The following is a 22401-nucleotide window of genomic DNA, read 5'->3' on the forward strand; positions in this document are numbered from 1 at the left end:
GGGCTGTATCGGCGGGCTGTACGGAACATTGAACTCTCGCTCGTGGCTGCCGTTATGAAGTGGTTCGCGTTCTTAGAATAATTATGGCTACTCCAAAATCAGCCTAGAGCTCTCTGTTGTTCTACTTCGGTAAATGATCAACTGACATATCTTTTTTTCGTTACTTAAATAGCAGTTGAGTCAGCCGGCAACACTACTCTCAACTACTGCGTGTATTGCGGCCGGAGAGCACATTTTTATTCATTATTTAAGACATCCACTCATGGTCGCTAAAGGCCTACACCAGTACAAACTTTGTATAGTAAAAAAGGTACAGCCACCGGATTCACTTTTCGCCGGAGAGGCCGGCCAGTCTGACACAGTTTTCCCAATTTTTTTTATATTTGCACGCAGATAACAGCGCAATTGGTCTCTGTTAGTCTTTTTTATCTAGCATAGTAACACACGATAACTGGCCTACCAAAATCTGCGCATCTGCGCTTGAAATTTCCAAAAATGACGTGATTTTAAACAGAGTTTGTACGCCAGCCGGATGCTAGGTACAGCCCACTCGGCGGAGCAGACGACATTCGGGCGAGAGCATTTTTTTCTCTTTTTACCCTCTCTGCTATGACCCTTATGGAACGGTCTATAGGTAATGTATTTTTTGCTTGTCTAGAGCCTCTCAGATAGTAGTACCGATAGGACATACACGAAGCCATAAATAACCCCAAAACAGGCGTCAAACAGTCAATCAACCGGGGATTGTTGTATCTATACCAATTTAGTTCCAGAAGACATGCCCGCAGTCACAAACTTTGGCGTTCGTCCACAGGTTATGCATTTTTAAAATAACTCAAGTGTGGCCGAAACTCACGTTGTGGGATTTCTTATCAGAAATGTTTGCCAAAATGTTGTTATTGTCAAACCGCCATGCTCGGTTTCATTTTACGATGTAGTGCGATGGACGCTACATGCTACATGCATTCCTCCGCGCAACCAGAAGGACGCGCGACACCCTCCGAGCCATGAGTTGAGTCCGGTGGTTTGTAGTGTGCTTTGCGGTCCATCCTAAGGTGAAACAAAGTACTGTAAACGACTATATTTTCGAGAGGACCTAATTTTCGCGAATTTAGTGAATCGCCTACAATTCGCAGAAAATGGGTCCCGCGAACAATTGCGGTAAAATGTTAACACATTAAAATCTATACAGAGATCCCACCGCATCGCGAAAATGAGAGCCCGCGAATTCTTCCAAACCATCAGCTTTGACCTAAATCGCAAAATATTGAGCCCGCGAAAAAGAAGTCGTTTACAGTATGCAACAGATCAGCCACCATGTAAGTGTTTTCGGTTTCGATTCGGGTTTCGGTAATCGAAAAATAAAAATAGAAGCTTTGTTTGGGTTACGGGTACTAAACGAAATTCGCTATATGATGGTTTTCGCCCGAGATCTACGAATCTTTGCTGTGTTTCAAGCAACTCGTTTTCTTGCAAGATTATTGGTCGTAGTTTTTTGCAGTCAAAACTAGCAAGCAAGTGTCTCTTACTTTATTGCACCGCTTTATTTTACCTAAATACTTTGTTAATTTGATCTTAGTTGAAGCTAACAGTTAAGCCTCTGTACGTACCCCACAATATATGCATTTTATTATTTTACTTTGTTCATTTTATCTGGTGATGTGCATCTGTGCGTATCTTTAGTTTTTTAATCATCATATTACAGTAATAAGCAACAATTATGCATAAGTTTTTAAGATATTATTACCTTAATAAATACAATTCACATAATAAATAAGTGCAATTTCTGAAATTTCACAATTCCTCCATCACTTTTTTTCTTTTTTTTTTTTGTGGTACGATGCAAGGGGCAACAGAGGCTGCATGCGGAGCCAGTTGACAAACTAATTGCATTAACAAGACTGTAATCACTGTTCAGAAATGTAATGCCAAGGACATATGAAAAAAAAGTAGGTGGTGCATTCATTGTCACACGTCGCCAAAAAGACTTCACAGAGGGAGTAATCAGCACGGAACCAGATTATAGAAGTGGTACACCTACATTTGTCACAAGAACCAATTGGCAATGAAGACCTAACTAGCGCCCGTTGACACGCCAGAAGAATAAACGTGCGAAACCATCCGTCACGCGTCCCACTGAGGGACTCGAGCCGCCGTCTCATCTGGTCCGCACGCGTTAAGGTGCTTAGGTAGCACCGACGTCAAATTGAAACTTGCGTAAGGGTCACCATCACGGCTTCCACTCACGATCACGGGCAATCAACAGAATAGCGACATCTGCAGTTGAAAAGCGCACACACAAAGCGACGACGCTCGCAGCAGCGTCGGCCGCTGCGAATCCGTCGCAGCGACAGGAGCACTGCATGCACAAGCGCCGCCACGCGGCCGTCTTCCAGCGTGCCGTCACTCGAGTTTCGTTCGTTAAGCGCGAGACGCACACCCGTAAAACCTGTTATAACTCCACTGCACCCTACGATGAACAGCAGCGGATGAGCCATTCCAATGCCGTGCGAGTGTCAAGTGACCGTCGGGAGAGACGCAGCCATGCGCAGGGTGCTTAGTCACGTGATTTGTAAGCTGCGCACCTTCCCCGAGACGGCTCCTAAGGTCCGCTGCGGAACATCGTAATTGGTGCCACAATTGGCAGATGGAAATATATTTGAATAAAACTGTATTTATGACCATAAGCAATAAAAGACAACAGCCTCTTGGAACAAGTCTGCGGGTACAAATACCTCGGCTTCAACATAAGTCCAAATTTGCTTTGGGACTCGCACATTGACTCCGCAACTAATAAAGCTTGAAACAAACTGAGTTTCCTTAAACGAGGTTTAAAATATGGATCTCCTGTCACTAAATTACTAGCCTACAGAACCTTAATACATCCTACGCTCAAGTACGCCAACGTCGGCTGGTTCCCCCACACAGTCTCCAACATCAATAAGGTAGAAAGAGTTCCAAGAATGGCAGCGAGGTTTATTTGCAATAAATATAGTAGGCACGTCTCTCCCTCTGAACTTTGCAGGCAACTGGGTGTCTCGTCTCTAGAAAAAAGAGCAAAAATGGCTAGACTTAAACTTCTATACCAATTAGCCAACAATAATTTTAACCTACCAAAAGAAAATTATCTTATCCACAAAAGCAAACGATTAACACGCTACAACTATGGCAAACTTTATGAGGAAGATGTCGCTCATAATAACCGCTTTAGATTCTCTTTTTTTTCCCCGAACCATTAACGAATGGAACCACCTGCCTCAAAATGTTGTTCATTTTTCTTCTATTGAAATCTTTCTCAATTACTTAGATGCCCACATTTCATCATAAACTAATACTTTATGCTGTTCTTAAAAGTGCAATGTACTATCTATTGAAGTTATTTACTAATCTTTAATTTTTGACTTCTATATTTGCGTTGAAAATTGACCCGCAAATTGTGCATTGAATATTGTTTTTGCTTGTAAGATTTCAAACTGTACCACCCTACAACAACCCCGAATAGGGTTAGTAGTATTGGAAAATAAATAAATAAAATTAAGTGATGTTGAGCAAACAAGTAACCTTACGTAAAAATCTTCATACATGCACACTTTAATGGAACGGAATAAAAATATTTTGTTTGTTGTAAGCTCAGAAAAACCACGAAGGGCAAGGGGAGATTTTTGGTTTCTAGGCTAGGGGGCGCAAGCTACTTTATATGCCGCCATTAGCATACATTCATCCATCCATCTGGTAGAGGGATAGCCGGAACTGTGCAGAGCTAAACGGAACCTGTCAGCCACTGTAGTAGCAGGCTCGCCGTCGTCATCGCTCTAGCTGGCAGACCCTACGAGCCAACACGGGATGTTGCAACGAGTGATGTCACAATCCAACACCCTCGTCGCAAGATGGCTATTGCGTGACGTGCAACGCGGCCAAGCTGAACTTCCTGAGCACGGAGTTGCACAATTTTTCCTGGAGAAAGTCGCTCAGCGCTGGAGCGCACCGCGAGAGAAGTCAGCAAACACGTTTTATTTACTCTTGGGATTCTGGAAGGCTATTTTCTAGTAAATTTCGCAAAACATAATCTCGGCACTTCGAGGTTTTCTGTTGTTGTATATGCAGCGCCACCTCCACTTTGTTCGTTAGACAGGGGATAAAATTACACCAAAAGTGTAGCAGCAGGAGCATGCAACTAACATTTGTTCGTTATATCCAATGTTTCACTGTACCCGGGTTCGTTATAAGCGAGCTTGATCGTATTGCCGTCCAATTTCACCCCATTTAGAAAAGCCAGTGGCGTTTTTATATTAATAACACAACTACAATAATGGTTAAGCATATCTTTTTTTTATATTCGAAAAATGCATTCAAAGATGCTCGTTTTGATACGTCTTGGCACCTTTTCATATAAAGTAGTTTGTTGGTAAATAACTTTTGAATGTCTCCCTAAAACGTGTTTATGCGAAGTGCTTCGTAGCTTTATTTTGCATAGAAATCTTTTATTGTAATGTTTTATTATTCTTTGTATATGTTGTAAACTTTATGAAATATGGAGGAAAAATTATTCCTATGTGCATGTTTTAATGTGAAATTGACGGCTGTGCAAAAGTACCAGAGTCTTGGCAATCTCCACGCCTCGAAATTTCATATCTCCGGAAGAACGTTAGCTACAGCGTTCATACATAGCTGAATGCTCCTCCCAAGAACATGGCTTTCACATATATGTTTTCACATAAATACAAAAAATATGACCCAGACCATAATTGTACAATCTGACGAGGAAACACTCAGTTGCACTATACAGGGTTGTGTTTTTTAGGCTTTACATGTTCAAACAAATTGTGAAAGCTACACTAATGCAGTCTCTTAAGGAGTTATATGGCCAGGGGGGCATAATATAGGGGGCTAATCGTCGCATTAAGTCTGATAATTAACAAAGACACTACCCGAAAAAAAAAAAAAATTCTGCAAAAAAAAGTTGATCTTGAAGAATGACATATTTACATCCACCAACATCTAGAGAGTATTCCCAGAAAGATTACTCTGCATACTTAATTTTTTATAAATTATTTTCTCTCCACCGAAGCTAAAGAAAAGGCATGGTTGGGAGCACTTTGAACACATTTTTCTCCGTTCCACTTTTGGTATAAATTCCATTTTAGTCAATCTATCATTTGATAATGGCAATATAGGGAAGGCTCGTTCTTCACTTTTCCTGACTGAAATTTAATAAGGAATGCGACTATGGAATTTCCTTGCTACTTTACGGATGTCGCTTATAAAAAATGCTGACATTTTGTCGAAGACAGAGAACACCAAAACATTGACCAATTTTGCAGAAAAAAAAAATTTATAGAAATAAATTACTTTTACATAAACATTTTCATAGCCGCACCCCCTAGGCATTCTGCTACATATCCAGCAAAAACCTTTTTTTGAATATAGTGATAGTTTTCCGATAGACTAACTGAACAATGTAGGCGTGTTGCTGATAGAAGCTACTCTAATTTCCTTCCCATGTAACCAACAGACTCGAAATTTTGTTATACACCCTCTAGCATGACCAGCAGCCTACCCTGTAAATTTCATTAATTTTAAGCCAAGGGCTCAAAAGTTGACCCTCCCAGGGGGTGTGTCCCTTTAACTAAATTTGTTAATTAGCCATTTAGTCAAAATAAAGATATGGTTTCAATTAGACACTGGATGAGCATCAGATAAGACCACCCAATGAGCAACTTTTAGAAAGACTCAAAGCACGTGGGCATGCTAAAGTTACCACCTGTGCAAAAGGTGCAAAGCTGACGGTGCAAATGGCAAGATTATCACGCCCGTTTGTACACCCTTGCCACTAATAGAAATCCCACAGGCTCGACCACACCGAAAAAGACCAGGGAATGACACCAAGTGTGCTTTGTGCAGCACAATTTAACGGCTCGTTTCTTTTTGTTATTCATTTATTTTATTATTTACCTTCAAAACCTGCCGCTCTCGGCAGCAGACCTTGATATATAAATGTGCGGAACCATCCCAGCGTGCCAGTTTTTGTAATGCTCGTTCGTGACCGTTTTCTAAAAAAAAGACCCATAAAACACAGGGCATGCCTCACACTGCTGCCGCCACTGCCAACAGGGTGGTGCAAGCTGCCGCCCTATGCAGTGATGCTCGTTCGCACACAATAGTTATTCCAGCTCGGAAGCTGAGGTTTGCTGTGACGGGTGGTCAATTCTAACACAAGGTGTTTATTGCATCAACAAGTTTCTTTGCCCGGAATGTGCAGGATCAGCTCCCGTGCATTCATTTCTTCTTTCTCGAATATCGGCATTTTCCGGTAGTTTGCAACCTTTCTGGTTCCAACTTTGGAGCAATTCTGGCTCTTGGGCGAGCGCAGAGACCCGGGCAGAAAGGCCGCAAAAGCGAGAGTGACTCACGGGGCCGACGAGGCGAGGCGCACGCTGAGCTTCATGAGCGAGGTCAGGGCGTACTCCTTGGTGACCAGCTGCACCTGGTTGTTACTCAGCATCTTCTGGTACAGGTCCAGCACCTCGTCCTCCGTCACCTGCGACAGGGCAAGCGTCCGACAGAACGGCCCCGCACATCGAGAGGAGGCTCACCGTGCAGGGCTCCCAGTCCTCCTGGCCGGGGGGCGGGCTCTGGCTCAGGAGGTCGGCGTACTCGCCCAAGCACCAGGCCGCCACCTGGGCCAGGGGCTGGGTGGCGGCCCAGTCCGCCAGGGCCAGCTGGCGCCACAGCTGCTGGGCCGTGTAAGCGTGCAGGGCCTCCGTGTCCGAGATGAGCTGGATCAGGCTGCCCACCACGTCGTCCCGCACGTAGTTGCCTGCCTGCACCGCCCCACTGCCCTGAGCAGGCCGCCCCAAGAGGGCCCTGGTGGGCACTCACCGTCCTCAGCACCCGGATCATTGTGTCGATGTGCCACCGCTTGGTTGGAGCATACCTGCACACAAAGCGTGTTTTGGGGAGTTCCTCGGGCGGGGGGGGTTAGGGACGCACATTTCGGCCGCAATGAACAGGTTGGAGGAGCAGAGAGCCTTGAACTCTGGGTCTGCCTTCTCCAGGAACACCAGCAGCTCCTTGGTCATGGCCCGGATGTTGTGCGTGTTGATGAGTGCAAAGCACAGCTCCAGGGCCCTCCTGCGGATGGACACGTCGGGGTCCTTGAGGCAGTCCACGATGGTGTTGCGGTGGCGCTGCACCGCCGTGTAGTCGGCGTGCACCGTGCGCAGCAGCGTGTTGAGCGCCACGTAGCGGATGTTCTTGTCCGTGTTGAGCAGGAAGCGGCCCAGAATGTTGACTCCCAGCACTCGGAGCCCGCTCTCTGACCGTATGTCCATGATGGAGAGCACCGACTCGTACAGGATGGCGTTGCCCACGTTCTTGCTCGTCTCCGTGTTGGTCGCCACTTGGGCCAGGATGTCGTTCATTGCTTCGCTCGCGTCCGGGTCGTTACGCCCTAGCAGCCGCAGCAGCCTCAGGATCTTCACCTGTGAGGGGCCAGGCGTGAGGGCCGTCCCTCCGGGAGGCCGCCCCACCCACCTGCAGGAAGGGGTCGCTCACGCCGCACACGTCGTGCTCCGGGGAGTAGCCCGCCATGATCAGGTTCTTGAGGATGCGCACCAGGTTGGGCACCAGCTGCGCACACAAGCCACCCGTGGGGAAACTCCATCACCCTCCTCCCGCCCCCCCCACTCCCCGGGCCGTCCTCTCGGCTCCCAAGCGCTGCACCAGCTAGCTCCGACCAGGTTCGGTTGGCAGGCTTCCGGTCGTTATTGCTTACTGCTCTAAAAGTATCCATTAGTGTCGAAAGAATGACCACCCGAGTGTAAATAATAGGCCATTTCAGACCAGAGAGGAAAACCGAGCAGCTAACAATTCCTCCCTTCGAGCTCCAAGAGGTCTCATACGAGCAAAAGACTTTCCACATGTATTCCTCGTGCCACGAGCAGAATATCTGGGGACAAAAGGAAGACCTCCCTCCTACGGATAAGGTTGGCATAGACTGAATGCCTTTCCACTTGCATTATGTAGAGGGAGGCTGAGCTCTGATCAGAATGAATGGGTACCTATTCACTGTGGGAATGCAAACACAGGCTCGCGCGTTCATACGAGTCTTGTTTTCCACTTCTTGAGTCTCCCATCCAGCGCAGTGGCAATAGGTTCGATACTGTCAGACTGCATTTAGGATTGGGTTCTTTCTGATCAAATATCAGTGCTTTTGTGCCCTCCAAAGTAAGTGCTACACTCTTCACACTTTCCACCCCAGCCCTAGCATACACATAGCATACATAACACACATATTAAGATCAGAGTGATCAACAAGTATGGCAAGTATCATCTGGGGAGACACTTCTAAGAACACCACCATCTAATAAACAAGTTGTGTGGCAGGATAAACCCACCGCGAGTGTGGCAAAAAGTCTCGGACGGCTCGTGAAACCTTCATTTTCGCCCAGGCCGTTTCACTGAGAAGAAACAATTTGCCTAAAAGGAGTGGCTAAAAGCCTGTGGTAAGCAATCGCAAGTGTATCAACTAGCATTATTTCATTTTTCGAGTAGCCGTTTCATTTTCTAAGATAATCCGGCCCCATTAACCAAGCGCCAGATTAGCGAAAGCCAGCGCGGGGCAGATTAACGTTTTGGCATTGGGCAGGGACCCAATCCGACCAGAGAGCCAGCCGAACGCCGGTCAGGCGTCCAATCTCCGTCTAGGCAAGCTAGGAAACCCCCCTGGATGCACACCCACCGACAGGAGAGCACCGTCCGAACCCAGCACGCAGCCCTCTCTCCAAGCGACGAGCGCTCCCGAGCAGCGGCCACCCACCACGGGAAAACCTTGCGGGTCGGCTGCCACTGCTCTGGAGTGCTCCCTCGACAAGCTTCCCGCGCAACACGGACCATCGAGCGACCGGCACCCCAAAGGCCCGGGGAGTGGGCCCGGAGACGCCCGCGGGCGCTCGTCCCCCTGCCGGGGCCTCCCCAAACCGGGATCCCTTGGACGAGGGACGGGCGGGCACCGCGTGGCGCCTCCCGCGAGGGCAAGGGGCAGGCAGGCGGCATGCCGAGCAGTGGAAGCAGGCAGTACCTCGTCGGACTGGCGCCGTCCAACGACAGCCGGGGGGGAGAGAGAGAGAGAGAGACAGCATCAAGACCCAGGCTGCCTCCTCCGGTTGGCCCCTGGCAGCGGTGGTCCCCGCTTCCAAAGAGCCCTTGGCCACATTGGCCGCAACGTAACCCCCGGTGTTTGCGTCCATTCTCTCCACTCCGCGAGTGCAACTACATCATCTTTTAGAACCCTAATCTCCTCCGTCAAAAGAGCAGTTTATATATTTTGACATCCCCTGTCAAAATACGAGCTTCGCCAACTTTGCTTCGAGCGTCTTCTGCGCACCATCCAACGATTCTTACAAAATGGCCTTCGGCGTGGCACCAACGACGAGAGTCGACACCGGAGCAGAGTCACTGCCAAATACTCTCGATTGGCGAGTGAAAAGTGGTCACCCCTCCAGCTCGGCCGCTTTGGGACGCTTCTTGCCCGGGCGTCCTCGGACGGAGTCTCCAAGCGTGCTCGGGACGTAGCCGCCGCGCTCCTTCTCAGTGCCCGGCCTCCCAAACACAAGAGAGCCAAGGCACCGTCGGTTTGTGTCCTCGCTCACAATGGACGCACACGCCACTACATATGTTTCACAAGCTTTTCTGGCTAGCGGAAAGTGTGCTTTGAGAGCCCTCAACGAGCTACCAAAGCTGCACCAAACCATCCGGGGATGGAGCACACTGCAGCTCAATGCCACCCAGACACGAGCGGGCTTTGTGGAACACAACTCGACGGGTCCCTGGGAGGCCTCGCCACCTCGCTCTTAGAGATGCAGCCCCACCCACCTTGCTTCACTTCATCAAATAAATACATTTGACAACAAAATTTCAGTTTATTACGGACATGGGCTTGTTATATAGAGATCTTTGAAGCCAGTCGAAATACCCACACCCTGAGACAAGTGTTCAATTTCAAATGAAACCACCCTAGAGCTATTCGTCCTTTGCAAATAAACTATCAAACGCGATAGTTTCATATTTAGCATTTGTTTCGGTGCGACCTTGTTTGAAGGAAAAGAAACTAGGGTTAATGCGAGCTGGAGCACAATCGTGCTGAAAAAACCCAGAAAGGGGAAAAAGACGACACCCTTTTTCTAAGTATGACTGACATATTGATTAACTGGATTTTATTGGCACAAAAGCATCCAAGGTTATAGAGCGTCAAAATTTTCAACTATTTCAAGAAACGGCTTTTAGAGAAGAAAGAGGGCTCTAGTGGCTAGTGATAGGATAAAAGGATAATCTTTATATAAATAATGTAGATGAAAAAGTTAATGTTGCAATGGAAGTTTAAAGTCGGCGTAAATGTCCGGTGCTTTCTAGGAATTTAAGAACATGTATGAAAGGTTCATCTCCAAGCAGAAGAGCAAGGTGTAAAGGCATGTGTGCCGAGTAAAACTGGGCGAAGTGGAATTGGCAGCATCTGTGATATGCGGGACACTCAAGAAGTATATGCACCACAGATAATGGTTCTGAACAGTGATCACACGTGGGTGGATGCTCTCGGCGAAGCAGATCTGGAAAAAACGGTCCACAACGGGCATTCGCCCACTCCTCATTGGCTTCGCAGCATGGAGTTTGTCGTTGGCTCGGAAGGCCCATTCCTCTTGACACTCACACCCAATGCTTTCTTTATGGTTGCTTTGTAGTCTTGATAGGGTATGTCGTGAATCTACATTCTTTAAAGGAGACGCGGCACGATCAGCACCTTCATTGCCAGGTACACCCATGTGGCACCCAGCAAAAGATGCAATTTATTTTTCACAGCTGCAGCAACCACTTTATATTGCAGCTGAGTGATTAGAGGGTTTTACGCTATATCGAGTGATCAGAGCACTTAGTGAATCAGTGTAGACTACAGAGCATGGATACCTCTTTTTGAAGATGTGGTCTGATAGCTGCACTGGAATTAATCCTTGGCGCACATTTAAGTGATGATCCGACCCCGGAAGAGCCGACGGAAGATTCAGTTTTTGTGCCACCAGCATAAAGGCTGGATCTTGAAGCTGAAAAAATTCCCGTTTTAAGACTTCCAGTGTTTTCCTTAGTGTACTCAGTGAGTGTCTATGATGAGCAAACTATGCTCTCAAGGTGTTCCCAAAAGCTGAGCAACAGGTGGGTTGGTCTGAAGGCTAGCCGAGACAGCGGCGGTGTCTTGTTCCGCAATACTTTGGAAGGTTTGTTTGTTCCCTTGACTAGTAGTACTCAACACAGACGTTGCGATACTTATCTCAAGGGAATACATAGGACAGCTCGCCTCCAGGGATATTTCCTTAGCTTCAGCATAGACACAGGGGATGTACGAAACGCACCGGTGGCAAGTCATGCGTGACAGAATTTTCAGTGTTGATGCCCTCATTGATCCGTAATACAGGCGTAACCGTACAATCCACCTATAGATTCTTAGCAGGCACAAACCATCCGAACCCCCAATCATGTGGGAGACAGCTATCAGAATATGAAGGGATTTATGGCATTTTAGTTTTCAGAAAGAGCTTAGATTTAAATTTAAGCCCTAGAAACTTATACTCTTTTTTTTATCTCAACTGGTACATTGTATATGGTTAACAAAGTCATTGGCAACACATCACATTTTCGTGAGAAACAAAGAAGCAGTTTGCTCGGTGGAGAACTTAACCCCTTAAGTGCCTTGGACGAGCCGAGCTCGTCGGCCACTTTCTGGCTAAAAATGCCGTGGACGAGCTTAGCTCGTCCAGTGGTTTTTTCAATAGCCCTATTTGCCAACTAAAACGAGTGCTGCCATCTATGATCAGCGCCGCAATACTACTCGGACGAGTAGTATTGCGGCGCTGATCATAGATGGCAGGCAGCACTCGTTTTAGTTGGCAAATATTTTTTTCGCCTCAGCTGATTTTTGCGAAATAAACTTTTCAAATTTAATGTGTAATACTAGAGGAATAACAACTTGAAATAAAAGAAATCTGGCACTTTTAGGTTACTTTTAGAAAAAAAAAATGTTGGCACTTAAAGGGCAACTCCGCTTCTTTTCCAGTAGTGCAAAACTATACAGTTCTCTTTGATATCATCTACAAAACCCCCATGGCAAATATTACGACGGAATTCCGCCTAGAAGTTCATTAAAATCGCTGTCAAAGTTTGACAAGCACGAATCCGCTGGTTTTGGATGAGACGTGCGGGCCAGACAACACTGCCCGGCTGCATTTCCGCTTCCTCCAAATTCCTTCTCCCGGCACGTCCGCGACGTCATCAAGCATGTACAGCTTCTTTTTTTTTTTTTCAATTTTGTTTTCTTTCCCGGGGAGAGCACGGGTGGCGCCAGCGCCGTGAACGACGTGAGTGACGCGCTCGGCCGGCCCGGCGCTCGACTATTGATACTACTGATAAGCCGATCGCCTCGTTGAGCGTGGCTTCTGTTACATCGCATACTTTTGAACACCAAGTAAAAGGAGGAGAGGGAAGCTGCTTTTGTAAGAATTTTGAGTGACAGGTTAATCTTCTATAATCTTCTGGGAGGAGAATAGCGACGCCTGTGCTAATCCAGGAGGCACAAAGGAGGATCCTGATAAGAGGGGAGCTCCTTCTTCCCCTTGTATAACACGTGGGTGTACATGCTTAGTGATGCCGAATATACAATGTTGTCCGGCTTTGCCACCGTTTCGGTTTGTGATCATGGCTAGAGTAAAATTACGCGAAAAATATTTCATTTTTCGCGTAACAAAGGATTGGGGATTGTTTTTGAGTGCTTCAAAAAGCAAAATCGGCCACTATCTCAAAATTTTTGAAATTAAGCGGAGTTGCCCTTTAAAGGGGTACTTCGGCGATTTTTGAGCTACCTCAACTAACTATATTTTCTGACTCCCCGGCCTTTACCCTTTCCGGTATGCTATTTAGTATCGCGAAATCCGTAATAGTTATTGCAAAATCGGCAAATGAAAATGATTCAAAAACCAACATTCAAATATACCCACACTTTTCAGTGAAGTGACATCAGTGGAAGGCAAGCTTGCCAGTCGAGCGAGCAGTCTAAAAAATAGAATATGCCAATCATTTGTTCCGTGCTGGAGCGCGAAAAAAGTCAAATTTGGGGGTTTTACGTGCCAAACCAATGACGGGCATCTGGCACGCCCCAGCGGAGGACTGAGGATTAATTTGGACCACCTGGGGATCTTTGACGTGCAACCGAAAGCTCGGTTACACGGCGCCTTCTCCGCTATAAGCCTCCGTCATATTGCGGGCACCTCGGTCGGGATTCGAACCCGCCACCTGGGGATCCGTAGGCCGGCGCTCTCGCCTCGGAGCCACCGAGGCGGCTGTGCTGGAGCGCGGGAAGCTTTCATTTGACACCATGAAACTGCTTCGAATCAGTTGGGAACAAATTCTACAGTCCAAAGTGAACCCCTGCACTTCCACTGGCGTCACTTTTCCGTTGTTGCCAGTACAGAATTTCAGTTTGAAAAACACGGTGAGGACCAAAATTGTAAATTCAATAACTTCGTGAAAAAAAAAAAAAAAAAATTATTTTGACCTAATATATGGGATACTATTTTGGCGATGTTGCTTGGCGAGTTTAGCAAAATTTCAAGCAAATCGGGGACCATGAAGAAATCGCCGGAGTACCCCTTTAAGGGGTTAAAATGGATATTGTTGGCCTACCTTGTCACATTAATAGTTGGTTGGAACACGGCGCTCGCAGATTGAATCGTTACATGAGAAAACAGATCTGAAAGCATCTACATACAGCAAATAGTGGACTGATGGTGGTATAGCACGCACGAGAGAATTGGTTTTTATAATATAGGGTAACATTTGGGCCCTGCGGAACACCATTTTCCAGCACAAACCACCGCGAGTGTGGAGACCCCAGCCTTACCCGGAAAGTGTCTACCTAAATGGCTTTCAATGGCATGGAACATGTAGCCCTAAATACCAATGTCAATCAAGTCACTCAAACGTCCATGCTGCCAAGCATTACCATATGCTTTCCCGATTGAAAAACACCAAGAGGCAGTATTGTCTAATCAAACCAATGGATCCTGTGTCAAGTGGAATGAGCGGAAACCGCACTGGTATTTATCCAGGATGCAATGATTTTCCAGGTGCCCATCAACCGCCTATTAATCATTTTTTCGAGGGTTCTACAAAAACAGCTTGGCAACGCTATTTGCCTGTAACTACCGTAGTAGCACAATCTAGGTTCCTTCCTGGTTTAAGCATAGGGATGATTGTAGCCATTATCCATACTGATGGGAAATGTCCCTCGTCCCATATTCTGCTGAAGAGGGATATAACCAGATTGAGTGCAGATGGGCGCAGATTATTCAGCATGTAGTAGCGGACAATCAGGCCCAGCTGGAATTCTCCCATAGTCACGGGTATTCTCCCATAGACAAGGAGATTTAGAAACCCTCTTGCTAGAATTCTTTCTTAAAGGGATACATGAACGAAATTTGAAATATACCCGTCGTGTTTACAAATGGGCTGAATATGATCCACAATATCCGTAAATGACAACCACAAGTTTGTATATTGAGCCTGATGCCTGTATTTTTCGTTACAAACAGCACACTCTGGGAAACGCTCGGAGAGCAGCCAGTGGAGAGCACGTAACATTCGCCGCAATCGCGACGTAGTTTGTCTCGGGACCTTACGTACAGACGCAGCAGACGCCCTGCGATCTATCCCAGCCAATCCCGCTCTGTGGACGTAGCCCGTGATATGAATTCCGCGCGTTGCTGTGCCCCCTCTTCCAAGGTGACGTGACATTCACACGGCCTTGGATAGGCTCCGATGGCTCGTAGCATCCGCTGAGAGCAGCCGAAGCACACTAGCGATCGGGCCACGGCAAGTAATCCAAAAGCTGCCTTTGTACGAATTTTATGTGACGGGTTAATCTTCTATAATCTTGTAGGGGGACAATAGCGACATCTGGGACACACAAAAGAGAGTCTCGGGGAGAAAGGGGCTCCTCCTTCAGCTTTTCTCAAGTCGTGGTTGGAGGCGAGACAGTTATTGTCACCACCCGTCAAGGCTCCTAGACGGGCATTACAAACGAGGCGTTAGCGACATCCACCAGGTGCTCTTTGCTAATCGTTTAATTAGTTTTAAAATTCCTTTTCGCGTCTTTTCAACGAGCGATTAGTGATAATAATGATGATGATAATGGTGATAATAATGATAATGCTCCCTTGAACCCGAATACACAAAGAAAAAGTGTTGAAATTTCGTTGCAGTATCCCTTTAAATGTAAGGCATAAAATAGGCATCTAAACTAATTATGCACGCAGGTCACCGGGACATTGCAGCATAAAAAGCCTTCTCGTGCCTGCTGTTATAGAGAAATTTTGCCGGGTGTTACTCAACGTGTGCACCATCCCGTTGGGAAGGACACAACCGGCCATGCATGCAGTGCCACAACAATGTCGGGGGCATTGTTCTGGCACTGCATGGACGGGTCTTGCTGGCTCTGCTGCAGAGCGCTCACGTCCAGACTGCCTATGTGCCACACACGCTCCCGGTCAGGTAGCCAGATCTACAAGACGTCTGAGCACACATGCGGAAGGCACGGCGCCGTCCCCTCACTGCTGCGGGACCTTCCACATCTCCCAGATGTCCCCACTGGCTTCGATCCATTTCGGGTACAGCCCAAAGTATTCCAGGTTCATAATGGCGATACCCCAGACTCGGGTAGAAAAGCAAAGTTTGCCCTCTTTTATGCGGCTCTACACATTGATACCTCACTTCGTGTTCACCGACACAACTTATTGTCTAAGGAAGCCAACACTTGGACTGGCACTGTGAATGACAACCCCTCCCACCCGACACGCAGGCTGCCTTCAGAATCCCACCGTACAATTTGGTCGTCTTGAGCGAGTCAGATCGCGCAAAGTTTGGCCTCCCTCGCACACTTCTTTCTGCCAGGATTTTTCGTCAGTGCCACACTTGACAAATAAACTGGGAAAAAAAAAAAAATGTGCGACCGAAGTTGCCAATGTCTGGCACGAGCTCCCTCCTCAAAAGAACACCTCCGGTGCAAGATTGCGCATTCCCACCGGGGCCGTCCCCTTGAGCTTCGCGCCGAGCGTAGCCCACTTTCGCCCGCGTGAAATTTTTTGCGAGCCACGTGTGCCAACTGTACTGTAAAATACTGCAGAAGCGCCCACTTGGTTCGAGGGCCAACTAATAACATGTTTCAAACTTGGAAATTCTGCAAATTATACGTTAAGCGCCCGATTTGACCGAACAAGCGCCCATGTCTAGATTAACCCAGTTTTCAGTGAAAGTGGGACGGGCACTACCCTGGTATTTTAGGGTAATTACTAATCACCAAACCAAGCTGCAATAATCAGCCATATCCGAGAGCTTGGTTCACACATTTGGATTCGAGTCTGCGTCACAGCTGCCACCACTGACACTGGCGTCATCCATCGGCTAGCCTGCTTCTGTTATTACACTGGTGCATTTCCTCCAAACAATTCTTTGATATGTACAGGCAGGCTGGTGCATCTTCGACATCTTGGCAATCCGGGACGACAAAAGACCGTTGTGTCCCTCTTTTCGTCCATGGGTTTCCAACATCTTCAGTGCCCTTCAAACCATTCTTACAATGTTATAAACAGCAATTTGGATCACAACCCAAACAGCACAAAAGCTTCATACTGCAGTGCCATTTCCAAAACGGCATCCGCACCACATCGCAGTGGAATGCAAGAGGTCATCTCACTCCAAGGCAAAGATGCAAACCAGCCATTCCTTCTTCCACGTAATGTCCAGTTCCTTCAGGGGCAAACTTGGTAATACGCGGATCTGCTGAGGGTCCCAGGGTTTGGGCTCTAAGCAGACTAATTGAGACGAAGGAATCGCAGACAGAACCCCGGAGAGAAGCAGAGAACAAAGGAGGCACCCATCGACGACAACAAAGATAACCGCCAGACTCCTCCAAGTGCTGTTTGCATTGTTAGGAAATGGGGATATAGGAGAGAGTCAACTGTGTATGCGCTCTCGGCGCTGAAGACGCCACCCTGACTGACGTGTTAATGCTGGACTCCATGGAGCGAAGAGGCCATAAATGAGCCACCAAAATTGTCTGGCGCCATTTGCTCTATGCACAGAGTTAGGACAGAGGCTGGTGCTGTGCACAAAGCAAACATGCTGTCGGGCAAAGTCTGTGAGTTGTCTGCTGCATGTTCGCTCACACATGCAGCCGGTTTATCGAGAGCTCTCAACTCGAAGGGCTCCCAGAAAGGACAAAGCTCGCAGGAGGTGGGGCAAACACATGGGGCAAACTCGCGACATATCAAGAACCCCAAGGTCACACTCCGAGCAGAGTTCTCCTGCCTTTCGGCTGACAACCAACATGCCACAGACCTCCAAGGAAGGTTTGCAGGTGGCACACAATCCTGCTTCAAAGTTTCCTGCACTCCCTTGCACTGGTCAAGTCTCTTTGGACGGGTCTTGCACCTGTCGCACCGTTTACACTCCAAACTCAAACTCAGCTACTTGGTACTTCTCTGCACGGGTGCAGGCTGATACAGGTCCATCCAACCAATCCAGTCACGGACACGCGAGGGGAACCTGCTCTCGGTGGTTCTGAGCATGCATTATGAAAGTGGCTTTGAATGTGCTCCAAAATCCCCCTGGGAACCCCAGTGCTCAGATGTGCATGCACGTTTCCAACCACCAAAGGGAAGGGGGTGGCACTTTCAAAGCGGAGCTAATGAAAACCAAACATTTTTTCGGCATTGCGTATAAGTTTGATCAAAACAAACAGGAGCCCAGAAAGAGAATTTTTATAACCACCGAAACACCAAAAATGTGTCGATTAAGAGGGAAAATTTAGATTAATTTTCAAAATCGTGAATGCAAAACATTTGTACAAGTGCGGCAAATCACAAAAAAAAAAAAAAAAAAAAAAGAGGAAAGAGAAATGTGGCTTTTTGAGAGCAACGTGCGGGTTTGTTTTGGGTGCACGAGTGGATGTGGAGCCAAAGTGGCATTAATCTGGCTCGAAGGGGAAACCCACCTTTTTGAAGTGCTGCAGCGTGTCAGGGCTCCGCTCGCACATCTCCGTGATGAGGATCACCCCCGTGATGAGCACCCCTGCGAGGGAGAGTCACTGCTCACTCGCCAAGCACCAGGGACCAACTCGTGTCGGCCACGGGTGAGCAGTGCGCCACAAGCGGGCTGCAACAGCCAAGCTTTTGCCGACCCGTGACTAGAGGAAGCGCAGGAACGCAGTCAAAAGAAAACATAATACTCCAACCGACCGCACCCCGACAGAACAAAACTGGAAGTACGTCAAGGACGCACTTTAGTCCGGCAGTTAGGGTCTCCCACATTGGGTGGCCTCACCGTGGTTCTTCTCCGTGAGCAGGGACCGGGTGGCCGGGATGAACATCTCCATGAGCTCGGGCACCTTGCGGATGATGCGGAAGGCGCCCAGGGCCGCCTTCTTGCGCACGTAGGCATTGGAGGTTTTGAGGAGGCGTTCCACCTCGCCCGCCAGGTCCCGGCTCATCTCGGGCGAGCAGATCGAGCCCAGGGCGCACAGGGCCAGGCCTACCACAAACTGGGTAGGCGAGCCCAGGTCGTTCTTGAGCGAGTTGGTGATGAGCAGGTGCACATCCTGGCGCTCGTCCAGCAGCAGCATGGCCCCCAGGTAGCCGATGCGCTTGTCCGTAAACCGTCCCGAGGCAATCAGCTTGAGGCACTCGAGCTGCCCGAAGTGGGCCGGGTAGCCCAGCATGTGAATGTAGAGCAGCTTGGCCACATTGCGGCAGCGCCACGTGTTGTCCTCCTCCCGGAAGGTCGACCGGATGTAGGCGCACTCCTTCTGCACCACCGCCCGCTCGTCCGCCGCCGTGCGCGCCGCCCGGATCTGCCGGATCAGGTCCCGCAGGCGCATGGGCGTCGGCATGCCCGTCGTCAGCCTGCACATGCTCCCCCTTTGACGCCTCCTTTGTACACCGCATTTAAGCACCACAGCAGTCTCCTATTAAGTCCGTTCGCAACGGTCGGCACAGCAACCCACAGTCTACTGTATCGACGCACGCACAAACGCCGCAATAGTCCTTCCATTCACCAGCCTGCACCGGTGCAGACAACTGCAGGGTTAATCTCAGATAGGCTGCACTCGTCAATGGAATACCTCGGTGTGCACCGAGTGCAGCTTAAGAGCCCAGTGAAGTTCCAAATGGCGTCTGCTAAAGTCAACGAAGCAACGCTAGCTTTAAACTCTAAGAAAATGGATTTTAATCTCTGCCCCGAGCTAGTACTAGGCCTCGTTGGAAACGTCACGGGTTTTCCGGGAGGTTGCTTCCCACTCTCGGAGTTGTCCCCCCAGCCGGCTTTGGCTAGCCTTCACTTCAGCAAACGCCATTTGGAATATGGCATCTGCCGCTGCAACTTGAGACACTGCATTTGTGCGTGCATCTATTCAATGGATGCTTCATTGCCACGATGGCACCAACCAGAGCAGAAAAAATTCATTGTGTGGAAAGGGAGACAGCGGTGTGGTAAAATCAGCTGCATGCTTGGGCCGTTTCTCTGTGCTTTTCCATGGGCAGAATGTGGCCAAAATGAGTTTGAAATGAGGACCTAATGCAGATGGCAGATTTTCTCCAGTGCCTAAACTGACTGAGCCTTACATGCAATTTGGCCAAAGTTTTTGCCCAATTTGGTGTGGCAACCAGAGTGTGCGCACAAACGCTGACCAAAAATACAACAGAAACAAAAGCACAAGTAAAGAAAAACGGCTTATTGAGACGGAGAAACAGATTGCAATGGCAAAGGGGGAACGCCGCTCCCAGGAGCCTCAGAAGGTGCACTTGAGAAATTACTGTCAGCTAGAACTATTTTGCCAATTTCACCTTCCGTAAAACACCTTTCTTCTGCAGTACACCTAACAGCAAGGTAACTACGCTCAAGTTTAAGTCGAAACAAAAACTAATATTGCTTAGGGAACATGATAGGATGATATCCAGCATATGCATCGAAATGACAAGGCAATTTCTAGGAAAGTTCGAACTGGAATGTGACTGTCAACTGGTGCTAAAGATATACTGGCTTTACATTTCTAGTTTTTGTGTAGCCTGTGCCCGAGCTGACGACTCGAGCTGTTTGTCGGATGCGCACGACCGCTCAATTTTGTGGGAAATCGTGCAGTAGAGATCCGTACAACTTAGCTCATGTCCAGTGGCCGAATAGTGTCATTGTCGCCAAAGTCACAAGCCAATAAGGGCCGATTACTGCCGCTCCCGAGTTTCAGTTTCGACTGCCCAACCAACTGTTTTAACTGCCCAAAGAAAACTTTGAATACACAATACTAGGAAAAGAAAAGCATGCTGTGCAGTTTCTAGAAAATAGGGCATTAAAGCCAGAACATGCGCTAAATTGAATGCATCTCCCATTCAGCCGGCCCGACTCAACTAAACTGCTCCCCTTGTCCGGAAGTGATGCCCCAAATGGGCCGCTGGAATGGCAAATCATTCCAACGACCAATTGCAAAGCTCTAACCTAGCCAAGGCTGCAGATCCTGGTCCCTTGGAGGGCGTTTCCGTCCAGTAAGACGACCTGGCTGCAGAGGGAGGGCAAACACCCGGAGTCTACCCAGTCCCCGCAACCATAACATTACAAGTACCCAAGGCAGTCCTAGGCGAGGGACTCCTACCGACACCAGCTCGGGGATTCCTCGCAGCTCGAAGGATAAGCCACACCAGTAGGAGCTCAGTTTGGTTCACCTTGAAGCTGACAGCAAAGACTGTGCTGCCAGAGTATATTGCAAAGCCATCTCATACTGTTTCCTTTGCTGTCCTGCCAGCTTAAGGTTGAAACGGGTACAGGTAGTATTCACTGGTGGCCATAGATATGTGCATTGCTGTTGAGTGCGTGCCGGTAGCAAGCCCTCGCCGGGTTCGCTTTGCATCATCGACACTGTGTGCCTTGTGGATTGCGTCGAGGTCGCGTCAGCCGCCAATGTGGCGACTGCTGAGCGGTGGCGATCGGTTCATCGAACGACGCTACAACGACAGTTTTTTTTTTTTTTTTTTTTTTTTTCCCTAGAGCTACGGGTGGGTCAGGTGGTTTAACATTTTTGTAACGCGTCACCCCAGACTCGCCGCAAAGCGGCGTGAACGGGTGGGCCGGCTAGGTTAACACGCGCCCCAGTGATACACGCGCGATGAAATGTCCGTGTACAATTTGTGTAAGTGTCGCTGAAACGTTGGTGTCGACGAAACGATAGGCACCCGCTGCTAAACGCCTCCCCCATGCATTTTGCGGCAACGATTTTGTTTTCCCTGGCCAGAACAGGTGGGAAGGCATGTTGTGATGCCGTCACCTCCAAGCCACGTATAACTTGAGCCCCAGCTTGTGCCCAGACATGAACAGCTCCCGTAGGAGCCCAAAGAGCCAAGAGGAGCCTTCGCTCGCTTGAGCACTCACGTCTTTCCACGCCTAAAACCCTGTCGAAGCGCCCCCAAAACGGTGTCCCAGATTATTCGGAAGAGCGGCCCCCTGCTGCCCAAGCGACGGACAGCAGACGACGGGAGGACGGGAGATCCTCCTCAGCAGCCGGTAGCATTGGCCGCCAAGTTTCGGAACCGCTGCCAGCGTACGGCTACGCCTAACCAGGGTCCAAGCAGCCGAAGATGGCGCCGGCCTGTGTGACGGCCTATCGACCGGCGACTGTTTGCCACCCGTTCAGAACAGCCTGCTCACGCCGGAGAAAAAACAAAGCCCGCCTTTACGCGCACCTCCTCTTATTCGGACAACCATCCGTGAAACACGAAAATTCGTCTGAAAAGTGACTTTGCAGAGCTGCGGACGTTACCTGGAAAAAAGGGCCGCCTGGAGGTCCATTGTGCTGCCATCTGGTGAAACAAAACACTTTTCGGCTGTGTTCCAAAATTTACTCGATCCGACTCCGAGTAAAGGTTTTGTACTGTGGCGTTTCAAAACTTACTCGCGCTTACTCGATGACGTCAGAACTAGCGCCCCCAGCGCCCCAGAAGCGGGTTGTCTACTCCGGAGTAAACACTCGCGCTACCCTCCTCGATCGGTGGGTAACGTCGGATCAAATCGAGTAAATGTGTCACGTGATCTGTTCGCCGTCTGCTCGTCGTCTGCTTTCTGCGCCCACAGCCGTCAAAGCTCGTTTGCTCCGTTGAGTTTGGTGGCAGACGTTCGAAATGACAGAGAATGAGGTGCAGCCATTTCCGTGAGGTTATCGCGAATTGCTGATTTTAATGCACGCACCACGTCAATATAGTGCACCTTCCGTTGGAAGGTATACCTGTTGTAACGCAGTAGATGATGTGGAAGTATTTTTTTTTTCTC

At 48.5% G+C, this 22401-nt stretch overlaps 1 protein-coding gene across 3 annotated transcripts in view; it reads right to left on the reverse strand.

The window, feature by feature from the left end:
• The window catches only part of LOC8050408 (AP-1 complex subunit gamma-1), a 45323-nt gene extending 23325 nt beyond the window's left edge, over positions 1–21998 (reverse strand). The window contains exons 1-9 of one of the 3 annotated variants that reach the window (XM_029995444.4): positions 21896–21998; positions 18418–18995; positions 18089–18165; positions 9080–9088; positions 7534–7629; positions 6991–7481; positions 6880–6934; positions 6594–6821; positions 6411–6538 (exon numbers count right to left, since the gene is read on the reverse strand). In XM_029995444.4, the coding sequence (XP_029851304.1) occupies positions 6411–6538; positions 6594–6821; positions 6880–6934; positions 6991–7481; positions 7534–7629; positions 9080–9088; positions 18089–18165; positions 18418–18995; positions 21896–21924 (1691 nt within the window). In that variant the 5' untranslated portion in view covers positions 21925–21998. Of the gene's footprint in view, positions 1–6410; positions 6539–6593; positions 6822–6879; positions 6935–6990; positions 7482–7533; positions 7630–9079; positions 9089–18088; positions 18166–18417; positions 18996–21507; positions 21626–21895 lie in introns of those variants that run through there. The other 2 variants (XM_029995446.4, XM_029995445.4) reach the window with 2 other exon arrangements.
• Positions 21999–22401: the final 403 nt, after the last annotated feature.

The sequence above is a fragment of the Ixodes scapularis genome, unplaced genomic scaffold (assembly GCF_016920785.2).
Source record: "Ixodes scapularis isolate PalLabHiFi unplaced genomic scaffold, ASM1692078v2 PGA_scaffold9__187_contigs__length_104089568, whole genome shotgun sequence".
In the NCBI taxonomy this organism is placed as follows: Eukaryota; Metazoa; Arthropoda; class Arachnida; order Ixodida; family Ixodidae; genus Ixodes; species Ixodes scapularis.